The 15,837-nt window shown below is 37.5% G+C and overlaps 1 protein-coding gene across 1 annotated transcript; it reads left to right on the forward strand.

Moving 5' to 3' along the window:
• The first annotated feature begins 967 nt into the window (after positions 1-967).
• On the forward strand, positions 968-12,571 carry LYSMD3 (LysM domain containing 3). The gene is made up of 3 exons (XM_046000528.1): positions 968-1,157; positions 4,313-4,575; positions 10,695-12,571. Exons 2-3 carry the CDS (start codon positions 4,321-4,323, stop codon positions 11,355-11,357), a joined length of 918 nt encoding a protein of 305 aa, XP_045856484.1. The 5' UTR covers positions 968-1,157; positions 4,313-4,320; the 3' UTR covers positions 11,358-12,571.
• Positions 12,572-15,837: the final 3,266 nt, after the last annotated feature.

Consider the following 15,837-nt stretch of genomic DNA (forward strand, 5'->3'; position numbering starts at 1 on the left):
ACATTCTGAAAAGAAGTGCTCTGCACTCTGCATCCCAGCTCTTTGGGTCAAACGAGAGCAAGCACAGTCATCCAAGTGCGAGGGGTCAACATGGGGAAATATCAGGCACATCATGGAAAGGCTTTATTTACATCATTTACGTAAATTCAAACGCATTATCATACTCATTTAGTAAATTTGAGATAGCTATCTCATAGACCCTAACTAACAGTGACTGCCAGGACCTTTCAGTTAATTTTCAAAACCAAGTGAGTTAATTTGTAGACAGCCTGTCTCATTGAGAATAGGGAGCCTGAGAACCAAAGCCCGTGGGCAAACGTGTCCCAGGGCCTGACTCTAGGTGGCCCACTTTCCTCACCTATAAACACAAAGACAAGCAACCATACCCCGCCGGCCAAGGACTTCTTTCCAGTATTTTGCCTCTTCTGCAAGTCTAGAAGCTTCAGCAGGAAGACTAATAAGCACAGTACAATTTGCTAAAACGTGGATGTTAACACTGAGCTTCCGGGCGTCCTTCTCCACCCTACAGAAAGCTCTAGATGCGGACCAAGAAGAAATGTACAACGGCCCCCGTCAAATCCTTAAGAACCTCCCTCGTCCTGAAACCCCACCGCCGCGTATTTTCTACACAGTCTGCCAGCACTGTGTGAACGAAGGACAAAGGAGAAGCCGGCAAAGCGCTCTGTAGCGCGGGGTCAGCCCCCAGCCTTCGCCTTGGGAGCTATTCCTCCTCGTGAAAGGGGCGGGGCAGAGGGGGACGAGATAGGGGCGGGGCTGGAACGCGGATCCCCACCACCCGGCCCTGACGGCATCCCTGCGCCTGCGCGCCGGGCGTGGGCCAGTGGTTGGAAAGCTCCTGGGTCAGTTCTTCACCTCGAGTCCCGCCCTCTGCCTCCTTCCCCGCCCATTCCCACCTCCGCTCTCCTCCTCCTCCCCCACTCCTTCCCACCTCCGCCCACTTGACGCGATGACGCACGGCAGGTTTGCGGACGTGGCGGCGGCGCACGGCCCGGAAGGCGGAGACGTTGGCGGCGGTGGCGGCAGAAGACAGGAGCAACCCAAAACGGAGGGTTGGTCATGAATTTGCCCGGGACAGGAGCCGCGGCGGCGGACCTGGCAGCCGGCTCCTTGTTGTGTCCCCGCTGCTAACAGAACAGGTAAAGATGGCGGCGAGAGTTGGGGGGATGTCCTGGTCCTGACCTGTGGAATCGGGCCCCGGCTGCGCCCTCGCTGGAGATGGCGGGGAGTCCTCGGCCGCAGGTGTAGCCGGGGCGGCGGGGCAGGGTTCGGATCCCGGCCTGCGTGGACGAGACCCCGAGGCAGGGGAGACCTTCGTGACCAACCCCACTGAAGCCCCTTGTTACACTCTCGGGGAAACTGAGGCTCAGAGGAAGGACTCCTACCTGCCAGATGCCCAGCTCAACACATTTACAACCTAAGCACTATATTTTCCCCACTTACTGTTTTGTTGAATAAATGTTGACAGCTTCTCGTCCGCACCGTCCAAGTAGGATGGTGTAACATAAAAATCCGAGATCATTGCAGGGAATAAACAGGGAAATAAAGATAAAAAGAACAAGAAAAAAAAAAAACAAACCCCAAAACCCTGGATGTGTGGAATGGAGAGGGAGGGAACTTAAGTTTTAAAAACTGAATTGGCCCTGGCGGGTACAGTCGCTGTGATGCTATCGCAGTGCTGAACTAGCTTGTGCCTTGTGGCCCTTTTATTGCTCTCTGCTTAAGGAAAGGCAAAGCCAAAGCCAAACACCGAACAATAATTACTACAAATTAAGGTGTTTGGGAAACCATTTTCAGTTACTGAGTGAGCCTTAGCAACGTGACCATTCGTAACTTTTGGTAATCTAGATAGCATGCAGAGTTTTTTCAGTTTTCTTAAGAGGGGATTCCTGCTTTTTTCCTACTCTAATAATTAAGACAGGTTGAAGAAAATTGAGCCAGATGACTTGAATACAGTGTACTTTCTAAACTCTGTATGGTTGACTTAGATAATTATCTGCTTGGGCCAGAGTCTAGCTTTCCACTTGGACTGGAGGCACAACCAATTCTTGATTATTCAAAAACAGATTCTAGTTTGTGGTTTTCTGCTGCCTCCATTTCATTACACAAGAGAGTGAAAAGATAGTGAGATGAAGTTCTAGTCTTTAACTATTATTTAGCATTGTACCATGGAGAAGATTTGATAGAAATATGTGAAATGGCTTTGGGCATTGCTCAGTGAATTGCAGCTGTTCCAACCCAATTGGGATTCTAAGAACAGATTATTAGTGGGGAAAAGTCTAAATGGGTCTGTATAGCCACATGTAAATTGCTCTTAATTTTAAGTGTTTTTTTTTTTTTAAGATTTTATTTATTTATTTGACAGACAGATCACAAATAGGCAGAGAGGCAGCCAGAGAGAGTGGTAAGCATGATGCGGGGCGTATCCCAGAACTCTGGGATCATGACCTGAGCTGAAGGCAGAGGCTTTAACCCACTGAGCCACCCAGGCGCCCCAAACATGGACCCTTTCTGAGAACAGGAAAACAAACATTTCCCCCAGAAAAATGTACATAAGTATAAAATTTTGCCTACGACTCCACAGAATTCACAGACATTTCCTAAACTAAAAACACAAGATAGTAAAGACTTGGTTAAATAAGTAGAAATAAAACTATTATCTATTTTAGGTGAAGCTGAGATACTTTTTAAATTTTTCAAGAATTAAAAATAAAGCATTCTTAATTTATTATGCTAATAAAACAAGATTAATCTTTGAACTTCTTAGAGTTGTCACTTGGTTAGAACTCCATGAAGGAATAGGTGTGACCAGGACTTCAAAACTGATTTAGAGATGAAAACTGTGGATAGCTTTCTTTAGTTTGGTGGCTGTGAATATAGGAATCACATACATGTTACTAAATAGTAGCACCCTAGGGGGTGGGGACAGGTGAAAGAGTCAGCTTAATATATAGTTACTAGTTAGCTGTGTTATCCTACTAGAAAAACTCTTGAGTTTCTAAAGCATTGCAAGTGTTGCTGTAGAGCAGGGTCAAAAACTGGTTTTCACTCCCCCCCGCCCCCCAAAAAAACTGTTCAGGGGTTGTGTTCAATGATATGAAATAGTTCATAAATTATATACGTATGTGCCTACACACAGAACGCAATCTCTTGTCATCCATATTACAAATTCAAACTTTTGGGAATTTTATGTTTGTTTTCTCTTTTTCACTTGGTATTTGTCTGTAGTATTTACAACTGAGCTAAGTCCTTCTTTAAGGCACCTTTTGAGGGACGCCTAGGTGGCTCAGTCAGTTAAGCAGAGTGCCTTCTGCTCAGGTCATGATCCCAGGGTCCCGGGATCGAGTCTTGATTCGGGCTCCTTGTTCACTTCTCCCTCTGCCTGTTGCCCTCCCACCCCGGCCTTATGCGCTTTCTCTTTCTGATAAATAAAATCTTAAGAAAAAAAAAAAGACACCATTTAAGTTTGCTTTCTGTGACACAGTATTTTGATGGTTTCTTCCTCTTGTGAATATCCCTTTCTCGCTTCTTTGCAGGCTGATTTTCCTTCATTCAAAATACCAAATATAGTAGTTCTTCAAGGCTCAGTCTTAGCCCCTTCTTACGCTATACTTTCTTTAGGTAATCTCATCTATACCCACACAATTTCAGTTTCTACCTACGCACATGAGCCATGAAATTATGGTAGGGAGGTGGGGAGGGAGGGAAGTAGGGAGGTAGTACAAAAGATACTCCAATCCCGCATGCACTTAAAATTCAGAACAAGCCAAATATTTGGGTTCACTAAAGTGTTGTGTTTGTACATATAAAATATGTACAATTATAGTTCTGATAGAGTCAAAGTATATGTTTTTAATACATGATACAAAAGTATTTCCTGATTTTATTCACATGCTCAGAATAAGCGGAGCTTCGTTTTTTGACTTTAAAAAGATAGCAGTTTACTTTTGCAAAAATGTTTATCACCCCCATGTTTTGTAATACATGGTTTATAAAAATGGATTACCTCTTCCAGATATGTTAATTGCATTTCAACATCTGTAAAACTTCAACCTAAATATTTAAATACCTAAAATCATTTTTTTAAAAGTGTCCTGAATATAAGATTAATGTAACTTGGGTGAATGGAACATTCAAAAGTTCCAAAGTTTTCTTCTTTCCTCCTTAGATTTTGACATGGCAGGGAGACATCAGAATTGTAGTTTTCCTCTTCCAGGAGTTCATTCAAGTGGTCAAGTACATGCATTTGGAAATTGTACAGTGACATTCCAAAGTTTTCTTCTTTCCTCCTTAGATTTTGACATGGCAGGGAGACATCAGAATCGTAGTTTTCCTCTTCCAGGAGTTCATTCAAGTGGTCAAGTACATGCATTTGGAAATTGTACAGACAGTGACGTGTTGGAGGAGGATGCTGAAATTTATGAGCTTCGATCCAGAGGAAAAGAGAAAGTCCGAAGAAGTACATCAAGAGATAGACTTGATGACATTATAGTTTTAACAAAAGATATACAGGAAGGTGATACTTTAAATGCAATAGCCCTTCAGTACTGTTGTACGGTAAGTTTTTATTTGATTTTGCATAATGCTATCCAGAATAATTTGTTCATTAGCACAAATTGAAACAAGTTCTGTACTCTTTTATCTTCTTTTTCCCTTTCTTTCCATAGAAATCTGTATTATGTTTGTAGCTGTTAACTTTTTATACTTTTAAGTGAATTTCTGTGTATTTCTAAACCAATGATTCTGTTTTCAGTATTGAAAAACACCCATATGTGTTATGTTTTCTCCTTACTCAAGTTGTAAGAGAATATAGAAATAGATAAGGAAAAGTTTTTCTTTGCCTCAGCTTCCTGAAATAACACGGTTCGGTGTGTTTCTTCCCATAACTTTTTTGTGCTTATAAAACCACTATACATACAGGGTGTTTGGGGTGATTGACCTTGTTTATTGGGCTTTTAAAAACTGGTTTTGGGGCTCCTGGGTAGCTCAGACGGTTGAGCATCTCCCTTTAGCTCAGGTCATAATCTACAGGTCCTGGGATTGAGTCCCACTTTGGGCTCTTCCTCATCAGGAGTCTGCTTCTCCCTTTCCCTCTGTCTCTCCCTCTGTTTGTGTGCTCTCTGTCTCTCTCTCAATGCATAGATAAAATCTTAAAAATAAATAAATAAATAAATTTGTTTATACTATGCCTATTATTCAAGTTGCCTTTCTCATTTTCTTATATATTGTGGACATCCCTCAGTGTCTTACAGATCTAACTCATTGTTTTATTTTATTTATTTATTTTATATTTTATTTAATTGACAGAAATCACAACTAGGCAGAGAGGCAGGCAGAGAGAGAGGAGGAAGCACGTTCCCCGCTGAGCAGAGAGCCCGATGCGGGGCTCCATCCTAGGACTCTGGGATTGTGACCCCAGCTGAAGGCAGAGGCTTTAACCCACTGAGCCACCCAGGCGTCCCTAACTCATTATTTTATATAGCTATATAGTACTGCATAGTGTAGAAGTGCCATAATTATTAAGCTGTGCTCCTATCACAGTCAGGATTTTTTCCCATGTTTTGAATTGTGTGGTGAATATCATCACAACTATATCTTTAAATTAAATGGTGGTACCTTTATTTCTGTGGAATAGATTCCCAAAAGTATGATTGATAAATAGAAGGAAAGGTATTATTTTTAATTTTAATAATATTAAACTCTGTTTGAACCATTTTTATATCTGCATCATTATGTCCATCTTGCATCCTTAGCATGTAATCTTTTCATGTAAACACACTGATCTGCAAACTGTTGGAACATTTTTCAAACTTTTTGTTCTCATACTTCCAGTAGAATTTTGTAATATATGTATTATGTTATCTTCTGGCACATTTTAAAGTGAGCTTAAATATTTCCTAATGACTTAAAGGATATAATTTCCAGAATGTTGTCAGTGTTGATATTTAAAAATATGACTATAATATTGTTTATATGGACTAAAAGAAAAAAAGATGTATTTATTTTAGAGCTTGCGACTGGGGGGTGGGGTTGAGGGAGAGGAAGAACCTTCACACTTGCTGCTGAGAACGGATGGAGCCTGAAGCTGGACATGGGGCTCTGTCTCATGACCCGTGAGATCATGACCTGAGCCAAAACCGAGAGTCAGATGTTCGGCTGACTGAGCCACCCAGGCACCCTATATGCACTTTTTTAATAGCATGAAATTTTTGTCATCCCTTTTTCTCCTTGATTAATATTTTTACCCTTCCCCCACAATCTTTCATAATGATCTGTATTTTTATACTTGAAAGCCCTTTATTGGTTACCTATTATAATTCTCTGCAACAGAAACATACATATTTATAAATTTATTTATACAAATATATGTAAATTTAAATTGAATTTTAAAAAATTTCCTGTGACCATGAAGTTTTGTTATTTTTCTCTGAATACAGTAATTACAGAACTTCAGTTGATCAAAACAGATAAGACAATTTTTAAAATTTAATAATGTAGTTTATTAAAATGCATTTCTTGGTGAGGGAAGAAGAGCTGGATTTTTTTTTTTTTTTTGCAAGTTGTTCAAGTATGGCAACACCACTTATTATTAGGTCATAGTAGACCTAACTTCATTTTTTTAGTGTATATAACCATGTGAATACATGTTTGTAGAGAAGTTGCAGAATGTGCTTTAGAAAGTTGATAGAAAGAAATCAAGATTTAAAAATTAGGGGCAAAGCTAAGGTGGAGGGCCAAGAGATGAGTGTGGTCCAGTAGCTTCATTAGAGAAAGACATGGGTTTTCCTTTAATGAACCTGATAAATTGTCTTAGAAAAGGAGAAATTTGAAATGCCATCTGAATGATTAAAAATAGGTCATATTTCCAATGAGGTGAAAAGGAAAAAGTATATGACTATATGAGTATATGAGGAGAAAGGTATATGATAGTGATGTGGAAGGAGAAAATAAGGGGAACAACAGATGAAATTTTAATAGGTGTTCCAGAGATGAGTGGGACTGATGGGAAGAAGCACATTGAGCTAATGGAGGAAGAGTTTGATCTATTTAGTAAGAACACCATTATAAAGTTTTAAGGAGTTCTGCAGAATGGTAGGCAAACCTACTGGTGAGTTGGAGGGGACCCAACAATAAAGAAGTTAGTGGAATAATTCAAGTGGGGATGATCAGGGCTTAGACTAAAATATGTGCAGTAACACTGGAGAAGTTTACAGAAAATCATTTGGGTATTCTACAAGATGTATCAGTGGATTCTTCATTTATTTATTTATTTATTTATTTATTTATTATTATTATTTTTTTTTTAAAAGATTTTATTTTTTCATTTGACAGACAGAGATCACAAGTAGGCATTTAGGCGGGCAGAGAGAGAGAGGGAGGGAAGCAGGCTCCCCGCCGAGCAGAGAGCCCGATGTGGGGCTCGATCCCAGGACGCTGGGATCATGACCCGAGCCAAAGGCAGAGGCTTTAACCCACCGAGCCACCCAGGTACCCCCATCATTCTTCATTTTAAATGAGGAATTCGGGGCGCCTGGGTGGCTCGGTGGGTTAAAGCCTCTGCCTTCGGCTCAGGTCATGATCCCAGGGTCCTGGGATCGAGCCCCACGTCGGGCTCTCTGCTCGGCGGGGAGCCTGCTTCCTCCTCTGTCTCTCTGCCTGCCTCTCTGTCTACTTGTGATCTCTGTCAAATAAACAAATAGAATCTTTAAAAAAAATAAAAAAATAAAATGAAGAATGATGAAAGGGTGGTTAGCTTAACATTAGAGGAATGCAGGCATTATCCACAGAAGGGAAGACTAATATAATAGAGTTAGGGAGTTAAGCAGTGCTCCATTTACCAGGAGTTCAACCAGCAAAAAAAGGATGAACCTTAGAAAGGATTTATCACTTAAAAAATCGAGTATTTAGTGCTATATTCCTCTTATAAATACTTAGTTTTAAAAATTACTAAAAAAATGCCAGTCATAAAAAACAGTGACAAGAGGACAGAAAGTCCAAGGTTGGAATCCTAATGCTATCAAGGAAATTAGTATAAAAGAAAATATAGGGATATTTAAAGTGAGAACCTAGGTAGACTACTAAACCTTGGAAGCCTGGTTCAGAAAGTGTATGGAGCAGTTATTAGTCAGAATAGACAGTACCGAACAAATGAACATTTAAAGAGAATAGGGTCAGACTTGGGTTTGTCAATGAATCTTCATTTGCTTTAAGAAAAACACAGTCTTGAGGTAAAATTTGAAAGCATCCTTTTTCTTTACTGTCTCATCTAGTTACTCCTTAGACCTCTCTCTATTCTCCTCCCACACGTACGCTTCCAGGGAATTGATTTTTCCAGGAATTCTTATTCTTCAGTGGACTTGATCGGGAATCTGCAGTTGATCAGTTCACACTCCCTCCTAAATACCCTCTTTGTTTGACTTCTTTGATTTTGCATCTTTTTGATTTTTCTGCTAGTGATATTTAATTATACTAAATATGTTAAATATAACTATCAAATGTTATAGCTGTGTATCGCTATTCTGAATGTTCATGTGTTTTAATTAATCTTTACAAAATCCTATATGGTAGGTAGTGTTAACTACTGTCATTTTACATATGTGGAAATTGAATTGCAGAGAGGTTAAACAACTTGTCCCAAAAGCTAGAGAGTCGTCAGAACTGTCCTTCAAACCCAGACAGTCCATACTTTTAATCACCATCATATATTGCTTTCTTGGCCACGCTTTTTTTCTTTTTCTTTTTTTTATTTTTATTTAAAAAAAATTTTTTTAAAGGTTTTATTTATTTATTTGACAGAGATCACAAGCAGGCAGAGAGGCAGGCAGAGAGAGAGGGGGAAGCAGGCTCCCCGCTGAGCAGAGAACCCAATACAGAGCTCTAGCCCAGGACCCTGGGATCATGACCTGAGCTGAAGGCAGAGGCTTTAACTCACTGAGCCACCCAGGTGCCCCTCTCTTTTTTTTTTTTTTTTTTTTTAATTTTATTTTAAAGTAATCTCCAGGGGCACCTGGGTGGCTCAGTTGTTGGGATTCTGCCTTTGGCTCAGGTCATGATCCCAGGATCCCAGGGATTGAGCCCCACATTGGGCTCCTTGCTCAGTGGGGAGCCTACTTTTCCCTCTCCTACTCCCCTGCTTGTGTTCCCTCCCTTTGTTGTCTCTCTCTCTGTCAAATAAATAAATAGATAAATAAAATCTTTTTTAAAAAAAGTAATCTCTGTACCCAACATGGGGTTTGAACTCAACCCCAAGATGAAGAGTCGCACGCTTTCCTGATTAAACCAGCCAGACACCCCTTAGCCACTCTTTCTTAATCTCTTTTGTAGATTTCTCTTACTCAATATACCCTTCAAACATTGGCATTTCTCAAGAGATCTTTCATGTGTCACCTTTTTCTTCTAGTCTTTTTTAGTGAATCTGTCTACTCTTGTGACTTCAATTACCATTTTTGCTAGTAATCCATGAATCTGTGTTTTGAGGTCATCCTTCCAGATTTCAGACATATCTATTAACTGCCTGTTGGATGCCTTCCACTTAGATATTTCAGTCACCTCGAAGTCAACGTGTATAAAATCTGTTTATTTTCTTTCTCCCTCCAGAGTGTTCCATATCTTAGTAAATGGCATCATTAACCATTGAGTTGGCCAAGCCAGAAAAGTTTTATCCTAGACTCACTTTGCCTCTCTGACATCAATCAGGTGATAAATGATCAGAGCTTAGGTTAAAGCATTGATGGAAATCGTGAATGGGACTAATCACTTAAAGGTGGTGGGAGAGCCTATCATAATTGGTAATCTGAGGAACACTCCCATGCTCTCCCTCTTGACAGTGGCAGGTGGATAGGATATACAGATAAGGTGAGAACCATATAATATATAGAGAAAGTTTATAATTAATGACCGATCTTGGGGGTAATTGACAATGCATGAATACTGAGAAGTTTGGGGAAAATGTCATCAGAAGACAAATGAGGGAGATAAATTATGTTATCAATTCTAAGATGCATGTTTTTTTACACATTTTAACATCTTTGAAATTGGAATGTGGTATCCTCAATATTTGGTGTTTTAGGTTTCCCCCCCTAATATATAAAATAAGGATACATGTTAGAGTGGATGGCATCTGAGTTTTGATAAAATGTGGTAATTTTAGTTGGGTAAGTTGACATTTGCCTACACTTTAATTGCTAGACTGGAAGAAAGAACATAAATATTTGTAATTGTTCCTTCCCAAATTGTTTGCAAACAATAGAAAGTGTGGTATTTGTGCATGATGTACAAAGAGAAATATCAAAGGATCCCAGAATCTACTTAAATACCTAGGATTGGTGTTAATAATGGTGTGATATTAATATTATTTATTAATTTATTATTATATATATAACATATATTTTATATATATTATAATTTATTAATTAATATAAAATGGTGTGATAATTAATGATAATAATTAAATGGTGATAGTAAGTAATTAGTGATTTCCCAAGACTGGTAGATCAAAAGTGATGTAGAACTGTTAACCACAAAATAAAATCTGGGTGTGATAACTTAATACTGCTAATAATTAAGCTCCACTTTCTTTTTTCCCTTTCAAAAGTAACTGGGATGAATGACTATTGTTACCTCTATTTTGATGGAGAATTCAGATGAATGTTGCTTTTTTTTTTGTTTCTTAACAGGTAGCGGATATCAAGAGGGTTAACAATCTCATCAGCGACCAGGACTTTTTTGCCCTTAGGTCTATTAAAATTCCCGTTAAAAAGTTTAGTTCATTGACTGAAACACTTTATCCTCCAAAAGGAAGACAGGCTTTACGTCCTTCGTCTGTTCAGTATGTTCCAGAACAACAGGAAATTTTGCCAGCTAATGATTCTCTTTCTTCCACTGAGTCAGCTGATAACTTTTTAAAAGAAGTAGATCGAGACATAGAACAAATAGTAAAATGTACAGACACCAAAAGAGAGAACCTTAATGAGGTAGTATCTGCTTTAACAGCACAACAAATACGTTTTGAACCTGATAACAAAAACACTCAACGTAAGGATCCTTATTATGGAGCGGACTGGGGAATAGGATGGTGGACAGCTGTAGTGATAATGTTGATAGTAGGTATAATAACGCCAGTATTTTATTTGCTGTATTATGAAATTTTAGCTAAAGTGGATGTTAGTCACCATTCAACAGTGGATTCTTCACATTTGCATTCAGGAGTGACACCCCCATCACAACAGAGAGAAGTAGAAAATGGAATTGGTCCAACTAAAGGAATACCCTTTGGCCAACATGATCATAAACTATATCGTCAAGATTCTCAGTCACCTGCTGCTCAATACAAAACATAGCAGTTGGCTCATAATTGCAGTGTTAATGATCATGTATATCTGGCGTATGGTGAATCAGCTGTATTCAATAACCACTTTAAAGGCAGAAGTTAGGGAGATCGAAGATGCTTTTGTTTTTCACCCTTTTTTTGGAGCCAGTTACAAGTAGATGGAGTATAAATTCCTACACTTGGTAGTTGTTGATATTGAAAGCTGTAAATCTATATCTGTTGTATCAATGCTTAAAGCAAAAATGAATTTAAATGTGGGTCAAGGAAGTTCTTAACTCGGAAAATGCATCATATTTCTTATTCAAGCCTGGTTATGTTTAAATTTTATTTTTCAAATTATTTCTTGGTTTAAAGTTATTAATATTAAATATATTAAGCAAAATAAAATTCATAAGCCCCCCAGAATAATGTTTTGCAGTTAGGAAGTTGCCATTTGGTCACTAGGACACTGGATTAGGTCAAGACCTAAAAGTAACCTTTGTCTCTTAAAGCTCTCTGCCTCTGCTTCTGTGATTATAATTGCCTCTGTTATTTGAAAGCACTTTTGTAATTCTTTAATGAAAAGTGTTATATGAATTAGCATTATTTAGGAAATAAATCCTTACATACTGTGATAAGTTGTTGCTGTGTTATATGCAGTAACATGCCTTAATGACATTTAATGCCTTATAATATTACTTTATGTAAGCTAATACAAGATTTAGAATTAAAATTAAGGATTATTTCTGATGGTCCAGTGGGATTCATAGGCTGTATAAATTCGTCTCCATCTTCACTATCAAAGAAAACTTCATAGGGTTAAACAGATTTTCACTGGCTGCCTCTGTTCTGTTGGAGAAAGGGTTCATTAAGCAAAAGCAAAGGTGCAAGAGACCTTTTGCATTAACAATAACAGACAAATTATTTATTGATCCGTTAACCTAGAGGAAGTGTCCAACTTAGACTTTTTTTTCCCTCCGAACATAGCATCAGATTGGGGAAACAGAGGCCACAGGTGTGTGGATCAGTTGAAAGAGCTTGATAGTGCTACTTTGTAAGATTTGCTGGGGATCAGACATAGTCTGGCTAAATAAGGATCATTTGCATACTGATTTCCATCATTTAATTTCTTCAAGTATGTATTTAAAAAATGTAACCAAATGATTCATTAGAAGAAAGTTTGGTGGAGTCTGGATTGCCTGTTTTGTGTATAATAAAGTGTATACCCTAAGTTATATAACATCACCTCATTTTCTGGGCATTATTTCCTAATTTTTAATGTTTCAGGTTTTAACCAGTCATTTTATATTTTCAACTCCAATACTGATTAAAAAAAAAGAGGGGTGAATAAGTACATATGGTAAATGAAGTTTCATGTACTTTCAGGAGCAAAGTATCATAAAAAAAAAGGACAAAGAAGTCAAGCATTAAAACCCTTGCATGTATTAGAGGGCCTTAGACAATTATTGGAAAGTGTTAATGTGTAAGTTATAGCAAAATCATTTGTTGAATAACTCTTTTAGTTTGGAATTTTAAAAATTGTTTTAATGTGCCTTGGCATCTTGAAAAAAAAATATATGATCTAATTTATGTTCAGTGTTAACTTGGTCAGTTTACATTGTATTTATTATGCTTGCTGAAAAATCAAGTTTTAGGGAAGAAAATGGATTGGATTATTTTAGTGTAGAATGAAGAACTTTGTTTACATCAAATTGATGAAATTATAGTCAGTGATTCCTTTTTGCTAGTGCTACTCTGAAATTGTGATAGGTCTGATTTCCAAAATAAGTAACTTAAAGTAGTGAAGTGTACTATCTACTTGATTAAAAACCATTTTGTCTTGCAGTGTGTCCTGTTTCACGAAAGAAATACATCCTTTTGACACAATCAGGCAGTTTCCTTTTCCTATATATTTGAATCCTATATAATTCTATGTATGTCATATATGTAGAATTTTAGATGCTAATCTTTAATGGTCATTTAAAAAAAATTCCTAAGCATTTAGTAGATCTAGAATAATTTTACCTTTTAAAAAGTACTAATATACATAAAAATTTGTAGCAAATAATTACTTTGTAAAACTTAATGAGTTATTCGATATTATGGATTTAAATTGTGTTGAAATCCTTATTTGAATTTACTTGGATGCTTTACATGAGAAGGTACATATGTTATATATATGCTAACAATTGTGAATCACTGCGTTTGGTTCACTTAAAAACTTGCAAGTTGTAAGTGAAGAAAATCTGCTATTTTTAGGGCAGATTTTTTTTTTAAGGCTGGCTACAAATGGTTAAGTTGTTTTGAACTATTCAATGCCATTTAAAGTTTTTGCCATTCTACTAGAAAATTATGGGATTCACCTCTTCAAAAGATAGGTTTATGGATTATACAAAGTCTGATGACCATATTATGATTAGAAGAAAGACTAATGTTAAGTGAACTTTTCCGAAGGACTTTTTGTGTTTTTTAAAGCTTTTCTTTTTCTGGACTCTACTTGCTTGTTCAGCAAGCATTCCTAAATGAACCACTACTTCTTAAGGTATCTATTTCTAAAATTACCTACTTGAGAATATGAAGGATGTTTCAGAAATATCTTGAAGCAAGGATCTAGTCAGAGCGTTACAGGGTAAACGTGGGGTTTTTAGAAGTTTGTATTTAACAGGTGCATTTTGATGGGTAGCATTCTTATTTTGAATTACAACAGCACTGCTCAGGAAATCAGTATTTTTCTTCCACGTATGTGCATATTGCACTGTTAGATCATAGAATTATCTGAATGCTTTATTTAATTCTTTTTATGTATGCAGATACTATAAATCTTTTGTATAATGTATTTTATACAAAGGCAAAATGGAATTGTAGAACATTGTTAGCATGAACATCTGTAAAACTGGTTTTTAAAACTTTTTGCCCTTATTTTTCATATTTTAAAAGATATGCAAAATGTAATAAAGTTTCTATTTTATTATTCAGTCTAAAATGGAAGCTGGTGAATTTAATTGAATAAAAACAAATGTTTTCTCCTCTTTGATGTAGACATACTGTGTAAGGGAGATAGAATTGCCAAAGGTTTACCAATTCATATTTCTCCCTTGTTATACAGAAATAAAATCCACTGGGTTATTTATAGGACATAAATGAAAACAAATTTCAGATGGGTGTTCTTTGGATGTACTTCAGTAACAGGGAAGACTTTAACAGGCATGGTCCACGGCTGCTTAGCAAGCTATGGGTCACATATTTAGCACCATGATCTAAATGTAAATTTTATCATGAAACAACCTTTCGACTTCAAGGATATTTTTCAAAATTACCAGTAGCAAAAAGAACTGAAAACATTGAAGTTTTTATTTTTTTTAATTTTTTTTAAAAAATATTTTATTTATTTGACAGAAATCACAACTAGGCAGAGAGGCAGGCAGAGAGAGGAGGAAGCAGGCTCCCTGCAGAGCAGAGAGCCCGATGTGGGGCTCGATCCCAGGACCCTGGGGATCATGACCTGAGCCGAAGGCAGAGGCTTTAACCCACTGAGCCACCCAGGCGCCCCGAAGTTTTTATTTATTTAATGGAGGAATTTGTGATGTAATTCTTTTTTTCCCCTTAAAATTGTATTTAAGTTCACTTTTTAATAAAAAGTTTTTACTAACTCCAGAGCCTTTAAGTATATTAAGGCAAAGCCATTGACACTGTACATTTGAATGTGGTGGGGGTAGAAAGGTTAACAAAATCTTCCAAATTTCTTAGTATTCTCTTGTATCCACTGTCAGTCCACGATAGCAGTGGTCACACTATTACACTATCTGCCAAATCTCTTCATTTGTTAACATGACTTTAATCACCTAGAGTTTTCTTTTGTGGGTTTATTCAAGAATACTTGGTAACTGTCATACTTGCTCAATAAATAGTTATTTCACTACATAAAATCTGTATTAACAAATCTGTTTTCGCAAACATTTAAGTAGGTTCAAAATAAACCATGTTTAGGGGCGCCTGGGTGGCTCAGTGGATTAAGCCGCTGCCTTCGGCTCAGGTCATGATCTCAGAGTCCTGGGATCGAGCCCCGCATCGGGCTCTCTGCTCTGCAGGGAGCCTGCTTCCTCCTCTCTCTCTGCCTGCCTCTCTGCCTACTTGTGATCTCTCTCTCTGTCAAATAAATAAATAAAATCTTAAAAAAAAAAAAAATAAACCATGTTTATATAAAACAAAAGGACACAAAATTGTTTTGTAAGAATTTAATGTGTAAACAGGAAAATAAGCATTATAGCAACAAAACAGTTTGACCTATTAATACAGCAATTTTAAAGACACTTCACCAACAAGTACTTTTTTATATACAGGAGGCTACCTCTGCATTGAAGTTTAAAACCTTATGGAATAACTAACTTCACAGTCTCAGATTTTAAGCCAGAAGGACAAGATTCATGCTGGTAAAGCAACCTGCAAATACTCCCTGTTCTCACAGTTAGTCTACTTTCAACTTATAAAAAGAGGAAGACAGTGCACTTAAG

The sequence above is a fragment of the Meles meles genome, chromosome 3, assembly GCF_922984935.1.
Source record: "Meles meles chromosome 3, mMelMel3.1 paternal haplotype, whole genome shotgun sequence".
Classification (NCBI taxonomy): Eukaryota; Metazoa; Chordata; class Mammalia; order Carnivora; family Mustelidae; genus Meles; species Meles meles.